Source organism: Trichosurus vulpecula, chromosome 4, assembly GCF_011100635.1.
Source record: "Trichosurus vulpecula isolate mTriVul1 chromosome 4, mTriVul1.pri, whole genome shotgun sequence".
Taxonomy (NCBI): Eukaryota; Metazoa; Chordata; class Mammalia; order Diprotodontia; family Phalangeridae; genus Trichosurus; species Trichosurus vulpecula.
The window spans coordinates 439,330,813-439,348,839 of record NC_050576.1 but is presented as its reverse complement, the minus strand read 5'-3'; the positions used below and the strand labels follow the sequence as shown (position 1 = coordinate 439,348,839).

The 18,027-nt window shown below is 45.6% G+C and overlaps 1 protein-coding gene across 2 annotated transcripts in view; it reads left to right on the top strand.

The window, feature by feature from the left end:
- ATP13A3 (ATPase 13A3) overlaps positions 1-18,027 on the top strand; it is a 75,769-nt gene that overhangs the window by 7,703 nt on the left and 50,039 nt on the right. For both annotated transcript variants that reach the window (XM_036753940.1, XM_036753939.1), the window contains exon 2: positions 17,761-17,861. In XM_036753940.1, coding sequence (XP_036609835.1) covers positions 17,811-17,861 — 51 coding nt within the window. In that variant the 5' untranslated portion in view covers positions 17,761-17,810. The remainder of the gene's footprint in view (positions 1-17,760; positions 17,862-18,027) is intronic.

Genomic DNA, 18,027 nt, shown 5'->3' with positions numbered 1-18,027 from the left:
TTGACTCTGGAAATGCTTTTATGGCATGCTCATGTTTTTGTATTTCTCAGCTGTCATCCACTGTAGCGCCTGCATGTCTCAGTGGTGACCAGAACGATGTCTGGAGAACCAGCAGTGAGTTTGGGGAGGCCAGCTCTGCCTTCCAGCTCCAGGAAGCCTTTTGAAGTCTCCCTTAGTTTTAGTCTTCCCTTTCCATCATTTCCCACTGATCCTCTTTAGAGAGGATTTTCATTTGCATTTATTTGCTTCTTTCTTGTCTCCCCCACTTCCACCTTAGACTCTGAGCTCCTTGAGAACAGAGACTGTCTTGGGCATTTCCTTGTGTCCCCAGCACTTTGCATGGTGTCTGGCGCACTATAGGTGCTTAGTAAATGCATATTGACTGATTGACATAAATGAACTGCGATTGCACAGAGGGGATAGAAACCCATGATGAGTTGCCATTTGCAGCTTTGGGAGGGAATGAATAGCTAGTCCGATGAGCTGAGATCACTGATCCTTTGGGGTTTTTAAGGATTGCCTGTCCAGGCTTTCTTGTGTCTCTGCCTTTTAAACATCTAAGTTAGTTGGAGAATTGCTTGTGTATCCACACACACATTTCTTTAGACAACTTCCCTTTTTCTTATGCGAATTTTCTCTTTGAACTTTCAGAATTTAATTTTAAAAATAGTTTTATTGATGCCTGTGGCTTTAAAAAAAAACAAACCTCAAACCTTCATTTCTTGCTATATCCCCTGTCCCCAACCCTCTTCCTTCTAGAAACCAAAGAAAAATAGTCAGGGCAAAACCAACTGCCAAAATGACCCTAACATTCCACACCCTTAGCCCCCTACCTCTGTTGAAGGAGGGAGGTGCATCTTCTCTTTCCGTCAGGGCCAAGTCAGAGCATATTTGTAAAAAGTTTAGCATGGTTTCTGGCACGTCCTAGGTGCTCTATACGTGTTAGCTACTAGTTAGCTGTTAAGTTTGATGTGACTATGAAACATCCACTTGGAAATGTCCAAAAGACAGTTGGTGATGTGGAACTAGAGCTCGGGGGAGAGACTGGGGGACTGTATCTAGTAATCTGGGAGTCCTCTGAAAGGGCTGCTAAATTGGTACATCCTGGGAGTGCTCTCAGGCTAGAGTGATTTCCCCTGCCCTAAGGCAGCATGTCCTTTAGGCACAATAGACAAATATTGGCTGGATTGGTATATAGGTAAGTGGATTTGCAGCTAATTGAAAAACTGTGCTCCAAGAATTTTCATTAGTGCAATGATTCCAACTTGAAGGGGTGGGGGGCAGTATCTGGTAACATGGGGGATAGGGCTGCCTCTGCCCCTTCTCTGTTTACTTGAATTGGTAAGCAAAGTAGCACATGCCTTTAAGACCCGCTCCTGGGGGGTCTGAGGCTGGTAGACCACTTGAGAGTCTAATGAGCTGAGAGGTGGCAGAGCCTGAGCAAGACAGGGAGGCCCAGTCTCGTAAAGAATTAGTAGGCAGTGGAGAACCAGGAAAGGTTTCGGAGCAGTGCAGTCATATAAACAGCTCAGATCTTGGCTTCCCAAAGCAAAGACCTGACCATGAGTATCAGGCTGGTGGGGAACTGCAGAGTCCCGACGGGAGGCTTAAAATATTTTCCAAATGAGTAAGTTAGGGAGAGAGTTTTTGTTTTTGTTTTTTGGTCCTCTCCTAAATAGAGCACAGGGTGGATGAGGGGTGCTGAAGGGACAGCAGGGCACACCAACCATCATCTTTGGTTAGAATCTGCCCACTGTAGGGCTTTAAGACCAAGCACCTTTATTTAGGCCACATTTTAACTCTTGTATTTCTGAGTGCCCAGCATGGTGTAGTGGAGACAGCTCTGTGCTTGGAGACAGTGAGATCTGTGTGTGTTCAGGAGGGAACCAGACCTTTGAAGCCAACCTCATCTTCTTGTCCATGATGGCTGCTAGGTTAGTGGATGGATGGGGAAGATGCCTTTGATAGTCACATGCTCTGTGGGCAAGATGGAGACATGTGGGGTGATGGGCATATTTAGCTGGATTCTGAGCTGCCTAAATGACCAGAGCCAAAGGGCGCAACCAAGGTGGGGGAATGTCTCCTGCTTGCTCTGCACAGGAGGAGTATCTCTTGAAGAAATGGGAATGTTTAGCTGGGGTAAGAACACCTGGGTGACCTTCTAGATGTTATCAAGTGTTTGAAGGGCTGGTTTTGTTCTGCTAGGCCCTGGTGGGTTGGGGCTGCAGCTGTGGAGAGACCCAGGGCTGCCCAAGGGGAGCAGCTGCTGGTGGCCTAAAGCAAAGATTCTTTTCACATATTGGTTGGACTAGATAGATGCCTCCTGAAGGCCCTTCCAGCTGGGGAATCCCATGATCCTGTGTTGTCAGCTTGGTAAGTGAGTTGGCCAGAGTTTGTCAGTAAGTAGATTGATTGCCTGATGCTCAGGCCTTGATTAGGCTGCATTTTAACTCTTGTATCTCTAAGTCCCCAGCATGGTATAGTGGAGAGAGCACTGCGCACCATCAGTGTTGGAGCGCCAGGAGAGGGCACAGTGCCACCTAGCACATGGTAGATAGTGGGCACTGAATAAATGCTTGTTGACTGGTTTATCCACTCCTGGTGTTTTCCCCCTCCTAGTGAAAAGGCCAGAAGATGTGGGTAGAGATCCAGAAGACCATAAACCTGAGGTAATCGGGGCACATGGAAGGAATGAGTGGTAACTGGCTCAAGGTCCTGTGCTCCCTCGATAACTCTGCAAAGGCCAGATCCAGAGAGGCCCCCCTCTTCGCTCTGGGGTGTGAGTGCTCAGAAGAGAAACAGAATGAGAAAACAGGCCTCATTGGAATTTGCATCAGCTTGAAAAAATATCTAAAGGGTTATTTCATTGATTTCCAGCAACTGCCAATATTTTGACTCACAGGATTTTGAGTTGGTTTGGATCTTAGAGATCATTGAGTGAAAGCCCTTCATTTTGCAGGAGAGGGCATTGGAGCCTTGAGAAGTTAACCAGACTTCTCCAAGTTCCCTGAGGTGATGAGTATCAGCGAGGAGATTGGAGCAGTGTTCTGACTCCACAGCCAGTGCATGCCCTGTCCTCTGTCAGTCTGACATCTGTGGATAGAATGCTGGCTGGCGGCTGACTTGTCTGGCACAGTTTGGGCTGTGTTGGCTTCTGATTGGGAAGCCACAGCTCTTACTGTGTGCGCGTGTGCGTGTGTGTGTGTATGTATGCATGTATGCACGGCTCTGTAAACCTTGGGTGCCTTACTTGACCTTCCAGGGTCTCATTTTTCTCATCTATAAAATATAACAAGGAGCAGTTACCCTTTTCCAGTTCTAAATTTATGATCCTTCAGTGAAAAAATTTGTGAATTGGAAATAGTTCTGCACATCTTTGGTGCCTTATAATGTAAAATGAGAATAAAAACGCCTCCCCTACTGGGCTTAAATGGGAGTTGTGATTATTTTGTTGTCAGCTTCTGCAGGGTCAGTTTTTCTCCCATTAGGACAGAAGGTGATCTGACTATATCTAGGTACTGATAACTTGCATAAATCTTATAAAAGTGCCCTTGTGGCCTCCAGAGTCTCACCTTAACATTAGGTTAACTCCTCCCTCTCTGACCGTACTTTCTCTGCCTCCTTTGCTGGATCCTTCTTGTGATCACACCCTCTAACCATAGGTGATCCTCCAGCTTCTGTCCTGGGTTCTCTTCTCTTCTCCCTCTAGGCTTTACTTAGTGATTTTATCAGCTCCCATGGATTTAATTACCTTCTCTATGCTGATGATTCTCAAATCTCCCTATCCACTCTGCTGATCTCCAATTTCACATCTCCAGCTGCCTTTCAGACATCTCCAAATGAATGTCAAGTAGACATCTTAAACTTAAAATGTCCAGAACAGAACTCTGGATTCCTCACTGTCTCTCATTCTCCATATTCAATATGGTGCCAAGGCCTGTTGATTTCACCTTTCCAATGTCTTTTGAATATGCTCCTTTCTCTCATCTGACTGCCCCCACCCTGGTGCAGACCTTTGTCACCTCACAGCTGAACTGTTATGGTAGGTGCTGGCCAGAGTGGGGACATGGGGAGGGGTCTCTTCCTACTTATCCACCATTCATACCTCCTCCCCTCTCCCCAGTAAGCTACAGTGGCTCCCTGTTGCCCCCAGGAGCAAATACACAATGCTGTTTGGCATTCAAGGGCCTCCTCCCTTTCCAGTCTTCTTTTCATCTGACTCCCCTGCACGTACTCTTCTGACCCTGGCCTCCTGAATGGTTCACAAACAAGACCCTCTATCTCAGCTCTGGGCATTTTCTCTGGCCCTCCTCCATACCTCCTCATCTGACTACTGACCTCCCTGGCTTCCTTCAGATCCCAAGTAAAATCCCATCTTTTGCTAGAAGCCTCTCCAATTTGTCTTCATTCTAGTGCCTTCTCTCTGTTTATTATTTCATGTTTTGAAGGGAGAGGGAAAGGAAGGGAAATTTTGATGGTAAGGTAAATTTGAAGGTAAATTTTGAAAGCTGCCTAGTTAGCTTAGGGTTTACTGGCTAGATTTCTTTCTAAAAGACCAAACCTTAAGCCCATTTCACTTTGGAGCTCATAGATTGGACAATAGGTCCTTTCCCAAGTAGCACTTAATGGCTATTTTTTGGGCTGTCCTGACTTAGAGTGAATGTCCATGGTAAACTGTTTCTCTTTTGGCCAGTAGCCCTGAGGGTCTTCCCTCCAACTTTGATTTTTTTTTATTTTTAAATTAAAAGGGGCCATCCCTTGGATTCACTTCTTAAAGAGGCCTATTCAGTGAATGCTGGTTACCTCACAGCAGAAAAGACCTGGTCACGCAGTGCATCCTCGGCCATCTCCAGTTGTCTTGATCCAACATATGGCCACTGGACACAGATGGCTTTGGAGGCGAAAGTGAGATTGACTGTCCATAGCCCTCTCTTACTCAAATCCAAGTCAGCTGCAAGTCATGTCATCTCCAAGATACGGTCCCCTTCGAGAATGAAGGACAAACACAACATTTCCTTTTTAACCTCTGTAGACTTTGTATTTGTTTACATGTTCCCTTCCCATTAGACTGTGAGGTCTTGGGGACAGGGCTTGGCTTTTGCCTCTTCTGTTCCACATACCCAGTGGCGCTGAGCACTGTGCCTGGCACATAGTAGTTGCTCAATGATGGAAGGTTTATTATCGTCCCAGTTGGCAGCCCAAGCTCACCAGACGTACGTGACTGGTTGGAGGATGTCATATGGAGGATTGAAACTCCTAGGAAACCTCCTAGACTTAGCCAGGTCCTTTCCTCAGTGAATCTGAGTGAGGGACCTGTTTAATTTTTGTCTTCCAGCTTCTGGCATAGAAGTAGATGCTGGTTGATGGATCTCTGTCCTGGTGCGCCCTCTGGTGGAGGCAGAGGACCTCGCTAAAGGACAGAATTACTGCTCTTAGGGCTTTGTGATGGTGTCTAGGGGGTTAAGACCCTCCAAGGCAGGGCCGAATGTGGTTTTGTCTTTGTGCCCTTGGCACCCTGCAGCACTGAGGCTTTCACACAGTAGGTGCCTAATACGTTCTTGTTGAATCGGACACTTGGGCACAGTTGAAACAAAATGCAGTGTGTGAGCCTGGGGAATGTCTGCCTGGACATGAAGTGCCAGTAGTGATTGTCCTCTGACTACAAGCTAGGCCAGCCTTCTCTCAGTGACAGTCTTACAAAGTATAAGGTCCTGGCATAAGGCGATAGTTGAGTTGTATGATTAAATCCATCCTCAAGGATGAGTGCTGGTGGAAAGCTGTCATCTTAACTCTTAGAACATGCTTCTCATTTTGAGATGATCATTTAATTAACTTAGCTTTCCTAATTATAGCTTATTTTATTAGCACCATCGAATTGTTTGGCTGCATGCAAAAAGTGTACTTATACAAAGAATGCATGTTACAAATGTAAATACAATGTTAGTTTGGGGTATGCTGCATACAATGGTCTTCCTCAAGCCTAAACACAGAAACAAAAGGCCGTATTATAAGAGACAGCCTGAGATGGGAAGTGATAAAATAGGCATTGACTAAAGCTTTGTTGAGACTTTCCATGTATTCATGAAATTGATTATGTCATTTTCATTGTTAGGGTCTTGGGGCTGGCCTCAAGCCTGGTAATGGCTGTTTTATAGATTTAAAAAGCTGTCAGTTTAGTCCAGTTCAGCAAACATTTCCTAAGTGCCCACTGTAAGCTAGATATCAGGAATCCCAGGTGAGGCAAAGAAAGAAATGGTGAGGAGTGTTTACAAGGAATTAAAGGTGCCCATGGAGATAAGGTACCAGGAAACCTGGCTAGAGGCTTTCAGCACTCTGGCTTCATTCCATGTAGCATTTCTCATATTATCTAATTTGTGTAGGCCTCACATTACCTTGCTTTACCTTCAGCTCTGTCTAATAGAATGTAAGTTCCTTGACACTCAGATCTATTTCCTGTTTTATCTTTGCATCCACTGTAGGGTTTAATACGTAAAGGGTGCTTAATAAATGTCTTGTGAGTAAATGAGTGACTACAAGGTGGAATGTCGTGTGAAGAAATCTAGACAAAATGATCTAACGGAGAGAAATACCTTCTCTTTGAGGGGGACCAGGGAAGCCAAGGCTATGCATTAGCATGGATATAGCATGCTTCTGTAGGACCTTTATGTGCTTTGAAATAGAAAAGGAAAATCAGTCAATAAACATTTATTACATGCCCACTATGTGCCAAGGATTGTGCTAAACTCTGGGGATACAGATATGAAAAAGAAAGACATTCCCTGCGCTCAAGGAGCCTTAGAGTCTGATAGGGGAAAACAGAACAAAAAGATGTTTTCAGGCAGGGAGGGCAGGTTATATGCTGGACTGGACACGATGGAGAAGCCCAGTGGAAGGCAGCCACATGGGAAATGGAGAATGGCTGTCCTCTGTAAGTGGAGGTCGGGGAGGAGCTCTCCATTGGGCTCTCCAGTCAATGAGCACCAAAGCCCACGGGAGCTTTGCAAGATGCTGAAGGAGTGCAGCCGGGTGATTGTGATTCACAGGAAGGAATCTGATTGACATCAGCCTTCTCCCTCATATGCCCAAACAGGACCTGGGGAGGCTTCAAGCTAGAGGCTTTCGTTATTTGCCATTAGTACTTTAAAATGGAGGTACACAGCCTGTTCTGGGGCTGCCCAAGGTTTCCATGAGCTCCTTTCCCCTTCTCGCTCAGAAGCCACAAAGACAAAGGTGGGGGAGAACAGCTTCTCCTTCTTTTCATTTGCTTCAGTCTCTTGGATGGCCATTTTCCAGTCGTGGTCAGGCCGGCTGGGTGACAGCTTCCTGCTGAGAAGGAAGACTGTGCCCCCCTTCATTAGTCATTCTTTTTGTGCTCTGCCCCCTCCCCCAACAGGCATTGGGAGCTAACCTTCATCCGATAGCCTTCGTTCGATGCCCACTGATCCTGCGAAACATCTGTTGCCTCTCTCCTTCAAGGCCTTTGCTGTGCTTTCCCTTGTCCAAATTGCTTGCATACACTCAGAGAGAAGGAAAGTAAGCATTTAGGCTCATTTTCTTTTGTTTCTTCTGGGTCCATTTGGTTTTGCTGCAGCATTTTGTCTTGCCTTGAGGCCTTGAAGTTGTGGTAGGGCTGCCCAGGGAGTGCCAGGCTTGCAGTTGGGCCATAGTTAGGGCTCTCAGCCCTCTGGGGGATATTCTCTTAATAAGGGCCAGAGAGCTTCGATATCATTGTTCATGCAGAATGATTTTTTTACCTGAAAAACAAACAAAAAAGACTCTAGTTCAGGCAGGGATTGTCTTTGGCCAGTGTAATGGGATTTGGAGAGAGCTGCCAGTTTAAATAAGCTTATTCTAAAGGTATGGCCTTGTGACTCTCCCCAATGTCTCCCTGGAAGGATGTGGGCTGTTTGTACACAGGCACCAGGCTGCCCTTTCTTTCTATTCCTGAGTGCATAGCCCAATGTCAGTAAATGCTTGTTGACTGACTGACCAGTCCATAGCTGAAGATTGACTTACCCTGTTTCAGGATGGGATGCCTGGCTTTGGTCCAGGCTTAGACACCTATTAGCTGATGACTTTATCCTCGCTACTCACTTCCTAATGGACTTTAGTTTCCCAGTATGTAAAATGGAGACAGAAATACATTTGTGACCTATTTCCGTCAGTCATTTAGCCCTGTTTGCCTCAGTTTCTTTATCTGTAAGATGAGCTGGGGAAGGAAATGGCAAATCCCTCCAGCGTCTTCACCAAGAAAACCCTATGTGGGGTCATGAAGAGTGGGACATGATTGAAATGACAACAAGCACAAAACCTTTACATCTCACTTTTGCAAAGAGCAGTGGAAATAGAAAGCCAGCCAGTTTGCCTGGGGTGGAGAGTATTCTGTTTTGGGGAATCAGAAATGTGCACGGCTGATGGCGAGCTCTCTGGTGCTTTCCACAGGAAGGTGGAGACCATCATGTTAGAGCTGTGGTGGCTTTCATGGAATAAAACACCAGCTCACCCCAGACAGACAGACCCTCCCGGCTCGTCAGCTCTGAGTTGGTTGTGATTGTGACCCTGAGGTCTTGAATACTATGTGAGCAGACCAAGGCTCACCTCAGCGGGCTGGAAAGGTGAAAACAAGTTTGTTTTGTAAAGAATTCCGCTTTATTGATGACCTTGGCCTTCGAGGTGTGGTTGTTAAAACACTTTCCCTTTCTCCTTGAACCTTCTTTGTAACAAAGAAACACAATTAAACAAAGAACCATAACAAAAAGCCGGTCTCTTGCATCTCGCTGAAATGAGGGAGAAAGTTTGTTTCGTTCTCTCTCTTATAAGACCTTTGTGGGTTTTCAGCTTTGCAGAAGTTCCTTGTTTTCCTTTACTTTGTTTCTTATCACTGTGTTGCATTAGGTCATACCAGGCCTTCTCTTGTTTCCCTGAAGTTCTTTATTGTTCTTGAGGAGCTTACATTCTATATTCACAGACAAATACAAAGGAAGTCCTTTGGGGAAAGAGACCCTAATAGCTAGGGATAAAGAAAGGGAGTCTTGAAGGGGAGCTGGTGGGGAGGAGGGGAGGTTCCAAGAGAGGCAAAGGGCAGCCTGTGCCAAGATAGGATCTGGAATGTTTTCTGTGAGGAACGGCTAGTAGGTTGGTTGGCCAGAGTGCTCTATGTGAAGGAGAGCAGTATTTAACCACTTGGGAAGGGCAGACTTAAAGCCAAGTGGTGAAGAGAGATGACCAGGATGGGGCTGGAAATGGTGATCTGAGGGTCATCTGCGTGTGAGAACACTAAGGGACAGTTTAGAGAGAGGAGACACATAAGTCAGAATTGGATGATTGACGATCCTACAAAGGAGAGTCTTGAGGAGTGGTTAGACAGGTAGGGAGAGAGCCTGGGGTAGAGCAATGGTGGGAACACCCAGGCAGGAAGGAGTATCCCGAAGGAGAAGGTGCCCAGCAGTCACAGAGGAAAGGGCATTGTATTTAGCCTTAAAGAGATCATTGGTAACCTTGGAGAGAGCTCACTGGAGTAGTATAAGGCATTGAGAAGAGAGGAGCTGAGCAAGGAGAGATCACAGGTATAGTAACCTTTTGTACAAGTTTGGCTATGATGCGAAGCCTCTGCTACGATCAAGGTTTCTGAAGGTGGAGATGTGGAAGGCATCTGGAAAGAAGCCAATGGATAGATAAGAACTGGGGGGGAAAGGAGATTCTGGGAGGTGGCACAGAGGAGAAGGATTTCCTCCTTGTAGACTAACCTGGAAGAGGAGAGAATGGGGGTGGGTGTTGATGTTGAAAATAGGGCTTGTTTTGAAGTGTGGCAATGATTTTTTTTCTCCCAGGAACTGATGAAATAATCCCTCTACTAAGTGTGGAGACAGCAACCCTCACTTTAACAATAGAAGGTGTGTATACACATGGGAAGTCACACATCCTTGAAGGAAACAGTGATGCCAGCTAACTATTAAGAAAACCTAGTAACTCAAATTTGGGGCAAAGAGAGCTGCTTCAGATATACAGACTATTTTTCTTCATCTTGATTTTAAACAAACACATAAACAAACATTCCCATACACACCATAGAATAGAAGACAAAATTTTACATGGAAATAAATCTCTAGTATTGGGAGCTTGCTTTCCTTTTCCTTTTTGATTTTCTTTCTTTTACTAGGAGTTGGGAGCATTCTTTGATAGGATTGCTAATAGTTTGTAGTTCTTTTGACAATTGCTTGTTCATATCCTCTGACCACCTTTCAGTGGCAGTGTCTTTTCATCTTTCATGTGTCTGTTGTTTACATATCTTGGATACCAAACCCCTACCAGAGAAATTTTATGCAAAGATTTTTTCCCATTTGACCTCTTCCCTTATCCTTGGTCCATTAATGCTGTCTATACAGAAAGTTTTCGGTAATGTGTAATCAAAGTTATCTATTTTATCTTTTGTAATTGCTTTTGTCCCCTGTTAAGAATCCATCTCCTACCCATATCTGTGGGAGGTATATGATCTCTCTCTCTCTCTCTCTCATATTTTGATCTTTAATATTAAGGACACATAACCATTTAGAATGTATCGTGGAGTGTGGTGTAAGGTGTTTGTCTAAGCCTAATTTCTGCCAGATCACTTTCTAGTTTTCCCAACAGTTTTCACCAAATAGGGAGGGAGCTTGGTTTTCTTCTTAAGTGTATAGTGCTTTGCAAACTTTAAAGTGCTACATAATTGCTAGCTATTACTATTAACTTATTAATGATCAAAGCTGCCTGTAATTCCTTCTGGCCTTCCTTTTGGCCTGTGTGTGCATGTGCGCGCGCGCTCGAGCCCAAGCTGGAGATTGTCAATGTGCCTACTCTTTGAAGCTGACTGGTGGCAGGCAGAATAGTTGGAAGGCTGGGCCTGGAGTCAGGAAGACTTCAGTTCAAATCCTGCCTCAAGACACTTCCTAACTGGATCACCTTTTACATGTTGTTTGCCTCAGTTTCCTCAACTGTAAAATGAGGATAACAATTGCGCCTGCCTCCCAGGGGTCTTGTGAGGATCAAATGAGAGCATTTTTGTAAAAAATGTTTCGCTGCCAATACCTGGCACATAGTAGGTGCTGTCTTAATGCTTATTGTCTTCTCTTCCTTTCTCCACCATCCCTTTCTCACCTCCTCGATTAAAGGAAAAGGAAAATAAAGCCCTTTGTAACAAACATGCACAGACAAGTAAAAGCCCCTCCGTTGATCGTGTTCAGAACTGTATGTCCCAGTTCTCTGCTTTCTGTTATGAGGTGGGTGGCCATGTCTTCATCTGTGTTCCAGTCTGCATACAGTGATGTTTGTGGTGAGTGACTTTTATCTTGTGGTTCACCCAAATATTGGACAGAGCTGTGTGCTGTGATGGAGAGAAGATTGGATCTGGGGCCCCAAGGCCCTGGGTTCCAATCCTGTTTCTGCTGCTTGTGCTGTGTGGCTTTGTGCAAACAGTGGAATCTCTCTGGGCTTTGATTTACTTTGCTACAAAAGGAACCTGATGACCCTAAGGCTCTCTTCTCCCTCTGACACTGTCATCTGTTCCACTTTACCTAGAATTTGATATGGCGCCGGTGCCAACCAACCTGCCTGGCTCCCTCCAGAAGGCTGTGTTGGCGAGATGTTCCTTCTCTCTTTCCTGCCCTCTTTCCTCCCCCCCCCCCTTCCCTCTCTCCTTTCTCTCTGTCTTTCTCCCTTTCTCTCTGCTCTCTCTGTCTCTCTCTATCCTTCTTTCTTCCTCTCTCCTTCCATCTCTCCATATATAATATATCTGTGTATACACACCCATCCACATGTATATATGAACTTAATTTTTGAAGACATCTGTCCAAAAAAACCTTCATTTCTTTGTAACTGATTGTTTTCCTTTAATAGATTTCCTAGACTTGTCCCTAGTCTTCTTACCAATGAAAATCCTTCTTTTCTATCTTAGAATCCCATATAACCATAGCCCTAGAAGAAAGGCCAAGTGTGAGGAGCCAGGCAGCATTTCTGCAGTGCCTGGAAGTTCTGTCTGATAAAAACTTGATTGTAGCAGATCTCTAGTAAGGTTCTGCTGGTTCAGGGCCCAGGCTGCAGCCCATGTTACTGTTTAGTTAGTATTTTGCATATTGAGGGAGAAAAACTTGAAATGAACTTTATGGAGCCGTTACTGGTAAAGTTACGGATCCTTTCCATTTGGGATGAACGTTCTTGGATTGTTTTTGCTGGTGTCATAGAATACCCGGCAGTTTTTCACTGTAAATACTAGGAAGGGTTTGGTCAGAAGCATAATATCCTATAAGCTTCTTGCCATGTAGATAACATCCAGGGTCAGGCTTGCTGGGTCGCTTTGGGACCCCGCTGAACTGAGTTGGGCTAATTTCAATAGACTGTGTCCTGGATAGCTGGCAGTGGCTTCAGGTTCAGCTCCCCAGAATCCAATGAACATTTTCAATTGTTCAAGAATAGACAAGTGCCAGATTTCTTTGATATTTTAATCTTTGGGGAAAGCCCTTGGAGAATTTTTCTTTTTGAAGATTTTGTACAAAACAATTCAAGCAGCAGCAGCAGCAGCAGCAGCAGCAGCTCTGGCCTCCTTGCCCTTGTTTTCAGCTGCTCTTTGAAAACATCTGACAGCCTGCTGCTGGGGAGGTCTGACTGATAGGTCGTGGTAAGAACATTGGCTTTAATCTCTGGCTTGTGATTTGAAAACTGAACCGAAAAAAAATTGAAGTCACTTTAAAAAAAGGAACCACCAAATTGTACCTGTAAGGTGGTGCATTTTAGAATTGGAATGCTAATTCTTAAAAGGAAATTTGTCTGAGTGAGTTAATGTTGTAAGGATTTGTTAATATTTAGTATTTCCTTGTGTGTAATTGGAACATTTTAGCACGTTCAGCTATGTGATCTTTCCCTTTTTATTTTTTTCATTCTATATGAATGATGATGTACCAAATTAAATAAGTGTGTAGACAGCTGAAGCTTTTCTGCTGTGATGGACCCTTTAGAACTGGAGAGAGTCATTCCTTTTAGTGGACAATTCCCCTCATTCTTTAGCTGCTGATTTTCTTGACTAGATTCATCATATTTTACTCTGGAAGGTGAATTTTACCTGATCTTGCTCTTTACCTTAATATGTTGGTGTATTTAGATCCATGATTTAAAGCATTCTTAATTTAAATTGAGATAAATTTCTATTTCATTTTAGTTTTAGCTTTTAAAAATTATTTTTGTAAAACAAAACCAAATCTCTCATATGAACAGAGGTCCAGCCACAGGATAGGTTATATTAGCTATGAGTTATTGTGCTGTAAGACTGCATTATAACTTCCTAAGGAAAGCTTTGTCTAGAGCTCACCACAGATTCCTTATCAGTCAGAACTAAGAAATAAATTGCACCAGTATATAGCTAGAATCACCGAGTATTGAAATGTTAATGCAGCTTTTTAAGAATAGCAATATTTTCTGCAGGGTAGGAAGAATGTTTTAATTTGGACAATGAAAAAGTAGAAAGCTCCTGTTGTTTCTTTAGTTTGGAAAGGAAGACAAAAATGAAGACTGAGCTAACTTCGTAATCTGATCCTTAGCCAGTTGGTATTTGTTGTAAAGAAGTTTAACTAAGTGGCTGCCTAAACTGTGGAAGAAGTCACACATGGGGCTGGGAGGATGCAGAGAGGCGGCCCCTGATCCCGTGGGATGTGTAATCAACATCCTATGGTTAATTTTTTGGTTAAATCTATTCCCGGCTGTGCTTGTGAAAACAGCCCACCCTAGTGGCCCTTGGGTGGCACTCTGGAAGTCCACAAGAGCTTGGAGCAACAGTCAAGTGGGTTTTTTTCCCCCAAAGCAAAAAATACTAAGCGGTATTCTCTCCCCTCCCCCATCGTCATCCCCATCCCCTCCCTCCCAAACGGATTAGGGAATGTTTGACTTGTGACTCAGGAATTGTTAACAATAAGCTTGGGCTCTGGAAGCCTAAGAAACATCTATTAAATACCTGTTCTGTTCAGGACCTTCATTTCATGGCTACCATGGCCAGATAATGATCAGTGACCATCCTGTGGGTGAAGAGCTTCTACACCTTGTTTCAGAGACCCCTTGGACAGTCTGCTTAAGCCTGTAGACCCCGTCTCAGAATACTTTTAAATGAATAAAAGACTTGAGATTATGAAGGAAAAAATTATATTGAAATCAGATCCCAAGTTCTAGAGGGAACCCGCATCACATCGGGCAGCAGGGATAAACCAGCTTCAGAATGAAACCAGTAAAGCCGACTCATTGTTAAACGGGTGTCTCTGAATTGCCAAGAATATTAAAAGTATGAGCGTATCCTCTGCAGAAACATTTTTTCCTTGATTTGATTGACATTAAATAGTCCTCTTCCTTCTTCTAGCCCCCCACTTAGAGGCTCATTTGTGCCGCCAGCGTCCCTGCCCTGTGACTCTGTTCAGTTCTCAGCCTGGTTGTCTTCCTTCACGGGTGCCTTCCTTCTCCCCAGGAAAGGCGGATCCTAGCCTCCCCATGGATCCTCCCTAGGGCACAGCTGGCCTCCACTGGGGCCTGGAGGATGGAGTCAGAACACTCCTATTGCTTGTGGTAGCCTCCAGGCTTTCTGCCTTTTTCTCGCCCTCCTCCCTAACTTTTTTTACAATTCACCTCAAATACTGTCACCTTCCTATCCTCCCAAGAACGAGTGATCTCGCCTTCCTGAGATGGCTTCTTTTGGTTATTTGGGTGTTTGTTTGACTTTCCCCAGTCTCCCTGAGGAGCATAGCTATGTTAATCTATGTCTAGATTTGGTTCATTCCTTGTAGATCCTCAGGTTACTGTTGAATGAATGAGATAAGCAAGCTTATTCTGTACAGCACAGCCAGCAGTTAGCTACTGCTTACTGTCTTTGAATCCATCAGGCAGTCAAAGTGAGCCCGTGGCTGACTCCTTACTCAAGTTTACCTCTGTGCTCAGTGAACTCCAGGCTCCCTGTCACCACCAGGATTAAATAGAGAATCCTCTGCTTGGCATTCAAAGCCCATCCCGATCCATACTCCCCCTGCCCCTCCCATCACTTCCCTCATACACTCAGTCTGGGATCCAGGACCCCTGGCCTCCTGGCCATTCCTCAGACACGATGCTCCACCTTCAGACTGGCCATTTTCACTGGCTTCCTTCAAGTCCCAGCTAAAATTCCACCCCCTACAGGAAGTCTTGCCTGACTCCCCCCCGCCCCCCTCCCCAGCCATTTTCTGTGTATCATGGTTGTAAGTAGTCATCTGCATGTTGTCTCCCCATTAGACTATGATGAGCCTCTTCTGAGCCAGGGAAGGGAGTGAGGATTCATGGACTAGCTACTCTGTGCCAGGCACTGCACTGAGCACCATGTAAATATTATCTCATTTATCTTCACACTGACCCTGGGAGGTAGGTACTGTTGCTACTCACCCAAACTGAGAAAGACAGAAGTTAAGTGCCTTGCCCAGGGACACACAGCTGAATCTGCACTCAGATTTGAGGTTGGATTTGAACTCGGATCTTCCTGACTATAGACCCTGCGCTCTGTGGTGCCCTGTAGTCACTTATCCATCAGCTAGCATTATACCAGGCACTGGGGGTAGAAGGATGACAAGAAGTCATTGCCTGCCCCTAGGAGGAGTAGGGGGAAGCAGTCAGAAGAGAGAGTTCTTTTTGTCTTCCTCTGCCTCTTCTAGGCAACTTGAGCACTTGGAATTTATTTCGAGTCCAACCGTGCTGGCCCTGGCCTGTTCTGTCCTTGGCTCCCTACCAGGCTTGGCCCAGGTGCCATCCCCTACCCAGATCCTTGCCTGACCCTCGAACTTGTTAGTGTCTGATCCTGCTCCGAGATTACAAACTCTTTGGGGCCATCACAACACTTGGAGTAGGGACTTAATCCATGTTCTTTTCTGTTTCCCTATCCTGTGCCTAGGCTCCCATCTCCTTGGGGGCCTTGAAATTTTATGAGATGGTGAGTAGAGAGCTGTGGGGGGAGGGTGTGGATACTCCCTTATCAGGAGCAATGACCAGGGGAAGGTGAAGGGACCTAGGACACCTCTGAGGCCTCTTAGCTGGCCAGAAGCAGGGCCTCGATGTAGGGCATAGGCACAGGGGACTTCTCTGCAACTTCATTATTTGTTAACATTGTAGTGTCTGCCAAGGGTGGGAGGGCAGGCCTTGTGCGCTGCTCAGCTCTGGTCCAGGGACTCTGGGCTTAGTGTCCCTTGAACATGCATTTCCTATTCCCGACTCCCCAGCTCTGTTCAGGTCATCATGTCCCATTCATTGCCAAATGCTGCCATGTCTACATTAACGACATCTTCTCCGATCCCTTTGCTTCCTCATGTAGCTGCCTTCTTAGTTTGGGCCCTTCTCATTTCTCACGGGTTTACTGAAGCAGCCTCCTAATGCCTCCCCTGCCTCAGTCTCCCCTGTGGGCCTCCTCACTGCTGTTCCCTCAACATAGAGCTGACCAAATGGTGCCCCTACTACGCACTCTGGGATCACATGGAAACTTATCTGGTTGGCCCTGAGCAGGCTGGTCCTAAGCTATGTGTCCAGCCTCACTGGCCGCCATTACCCTCTTCCCACCGTCGAGTTCCCATCAGATTGGCCTTCTCTCTCTTCTTCAGACAGGATTCTCTATCCCCTGCTACTCTGGTTTTGCTTGTGGTGCCCATTCTGTGCCTGGAATGCCCTCCCTCCTTGCCTCTCTCAACTGCTCGTGGCCTTCTTCCCAAACCACTGCTTATTTAACTACTTTATATTTGGTATTTAATCTATCTGAGCCACAACTAGTTTTAAATGTACTTGTCTCCCTCAGATTAGGACATAGAATACCGTCAGAACCTGGGGGTTATTTGTTCTTTGCATTTCTATTCCCAGAGCCTAACACAGTGCCTGGATCATAGTAGGAGCTTAATAAAAGCCAGTTGGTTGGTAATCCTGCTTTTCTCTCAGCTGTTATGCTGGATTGAATTATGCAGCTCAGTGTCTTACATATGAATGTGCCAGTCCACCCATGTTTCAGATGGATTCACTGCCTCCCCTTTTTTCTGTCTGGCCTTGTGTTTTGGGTCAAGGTCGGGCTCCTTTGTAGACCCTGAGAGGTGACCCACCTCTCCCGATGTCAGGATGGATGGGATTTTCCCAAAGAGATGGCTGGGCCTATGTCTGAAACTTAGTGGGGGAGAAGGTGAAATGCAGTAGGACCAAGCTGTTAATGTGTTTTGAGAAAGTCTCTTTGGCAAGGCACTCTGAGGGCAGTGGTAGTTACCTGCTCCAAGAAGACGGGAGCAGGGCCATGGCAGAGCTGGGAGGGGCTGACCTCTCCTTTGGCTGATGCTGAGGTCACGTCAGGGAAGTGGGGGGGGGGTCTCCCAACTCCTCACGGGAAGGCACTGCTTTATTCCTTACAATAAAGTGGAGTGACATTGGGACCCACGTATACTCATGCAATTTCTTCAGGTATGGGGAATCCCCTTCTAATCTGTGACTTTGTCACTAAGTCCTGGGGAGAGGGGCTGAACCAGGGCATGTCAAGAGGGGTTCAGTCACTTCTGGGGGGAGCCCATTTGGGAGCCCCAGGCTGGCATCTGAGCCCAGATTTTTCTGACTCTAAGCCCAGGCAGTAGCTGGAGCCCTTGGGTTCTGAGGGCCTGATGGAGCTCGAAGGTTTCCCTGCCCAAGACTTGAGTCAGAGGGAACATTGTTGAGTGTGGGCACAGCTCAATATGAAAGATATCACTTCAGTTCTCGTTCTTTTTCCATTAGTTATCTTCAAGTGTTCTGAAGCAGAGAAGTAATTTCCTAACACAGTAAAAATGGACAAAGAAGAAAAGAAGACGATTAATCAAGGCCAAGAGGATGAAATGGTAATCCCATTTTCTGATCCAGGCTTGGGAAGAATTAGATAGTTTGGGGCTGAGGAGGGGGTGGGGGCTTAGCCATCACCATGGCGCCTTGTAGAAGTCATGGGGCAGGGTCAGATATTTAAAGCTGTGAGAGACCTTAGCATCCATGGGGTTCCTGCCCCCTAAT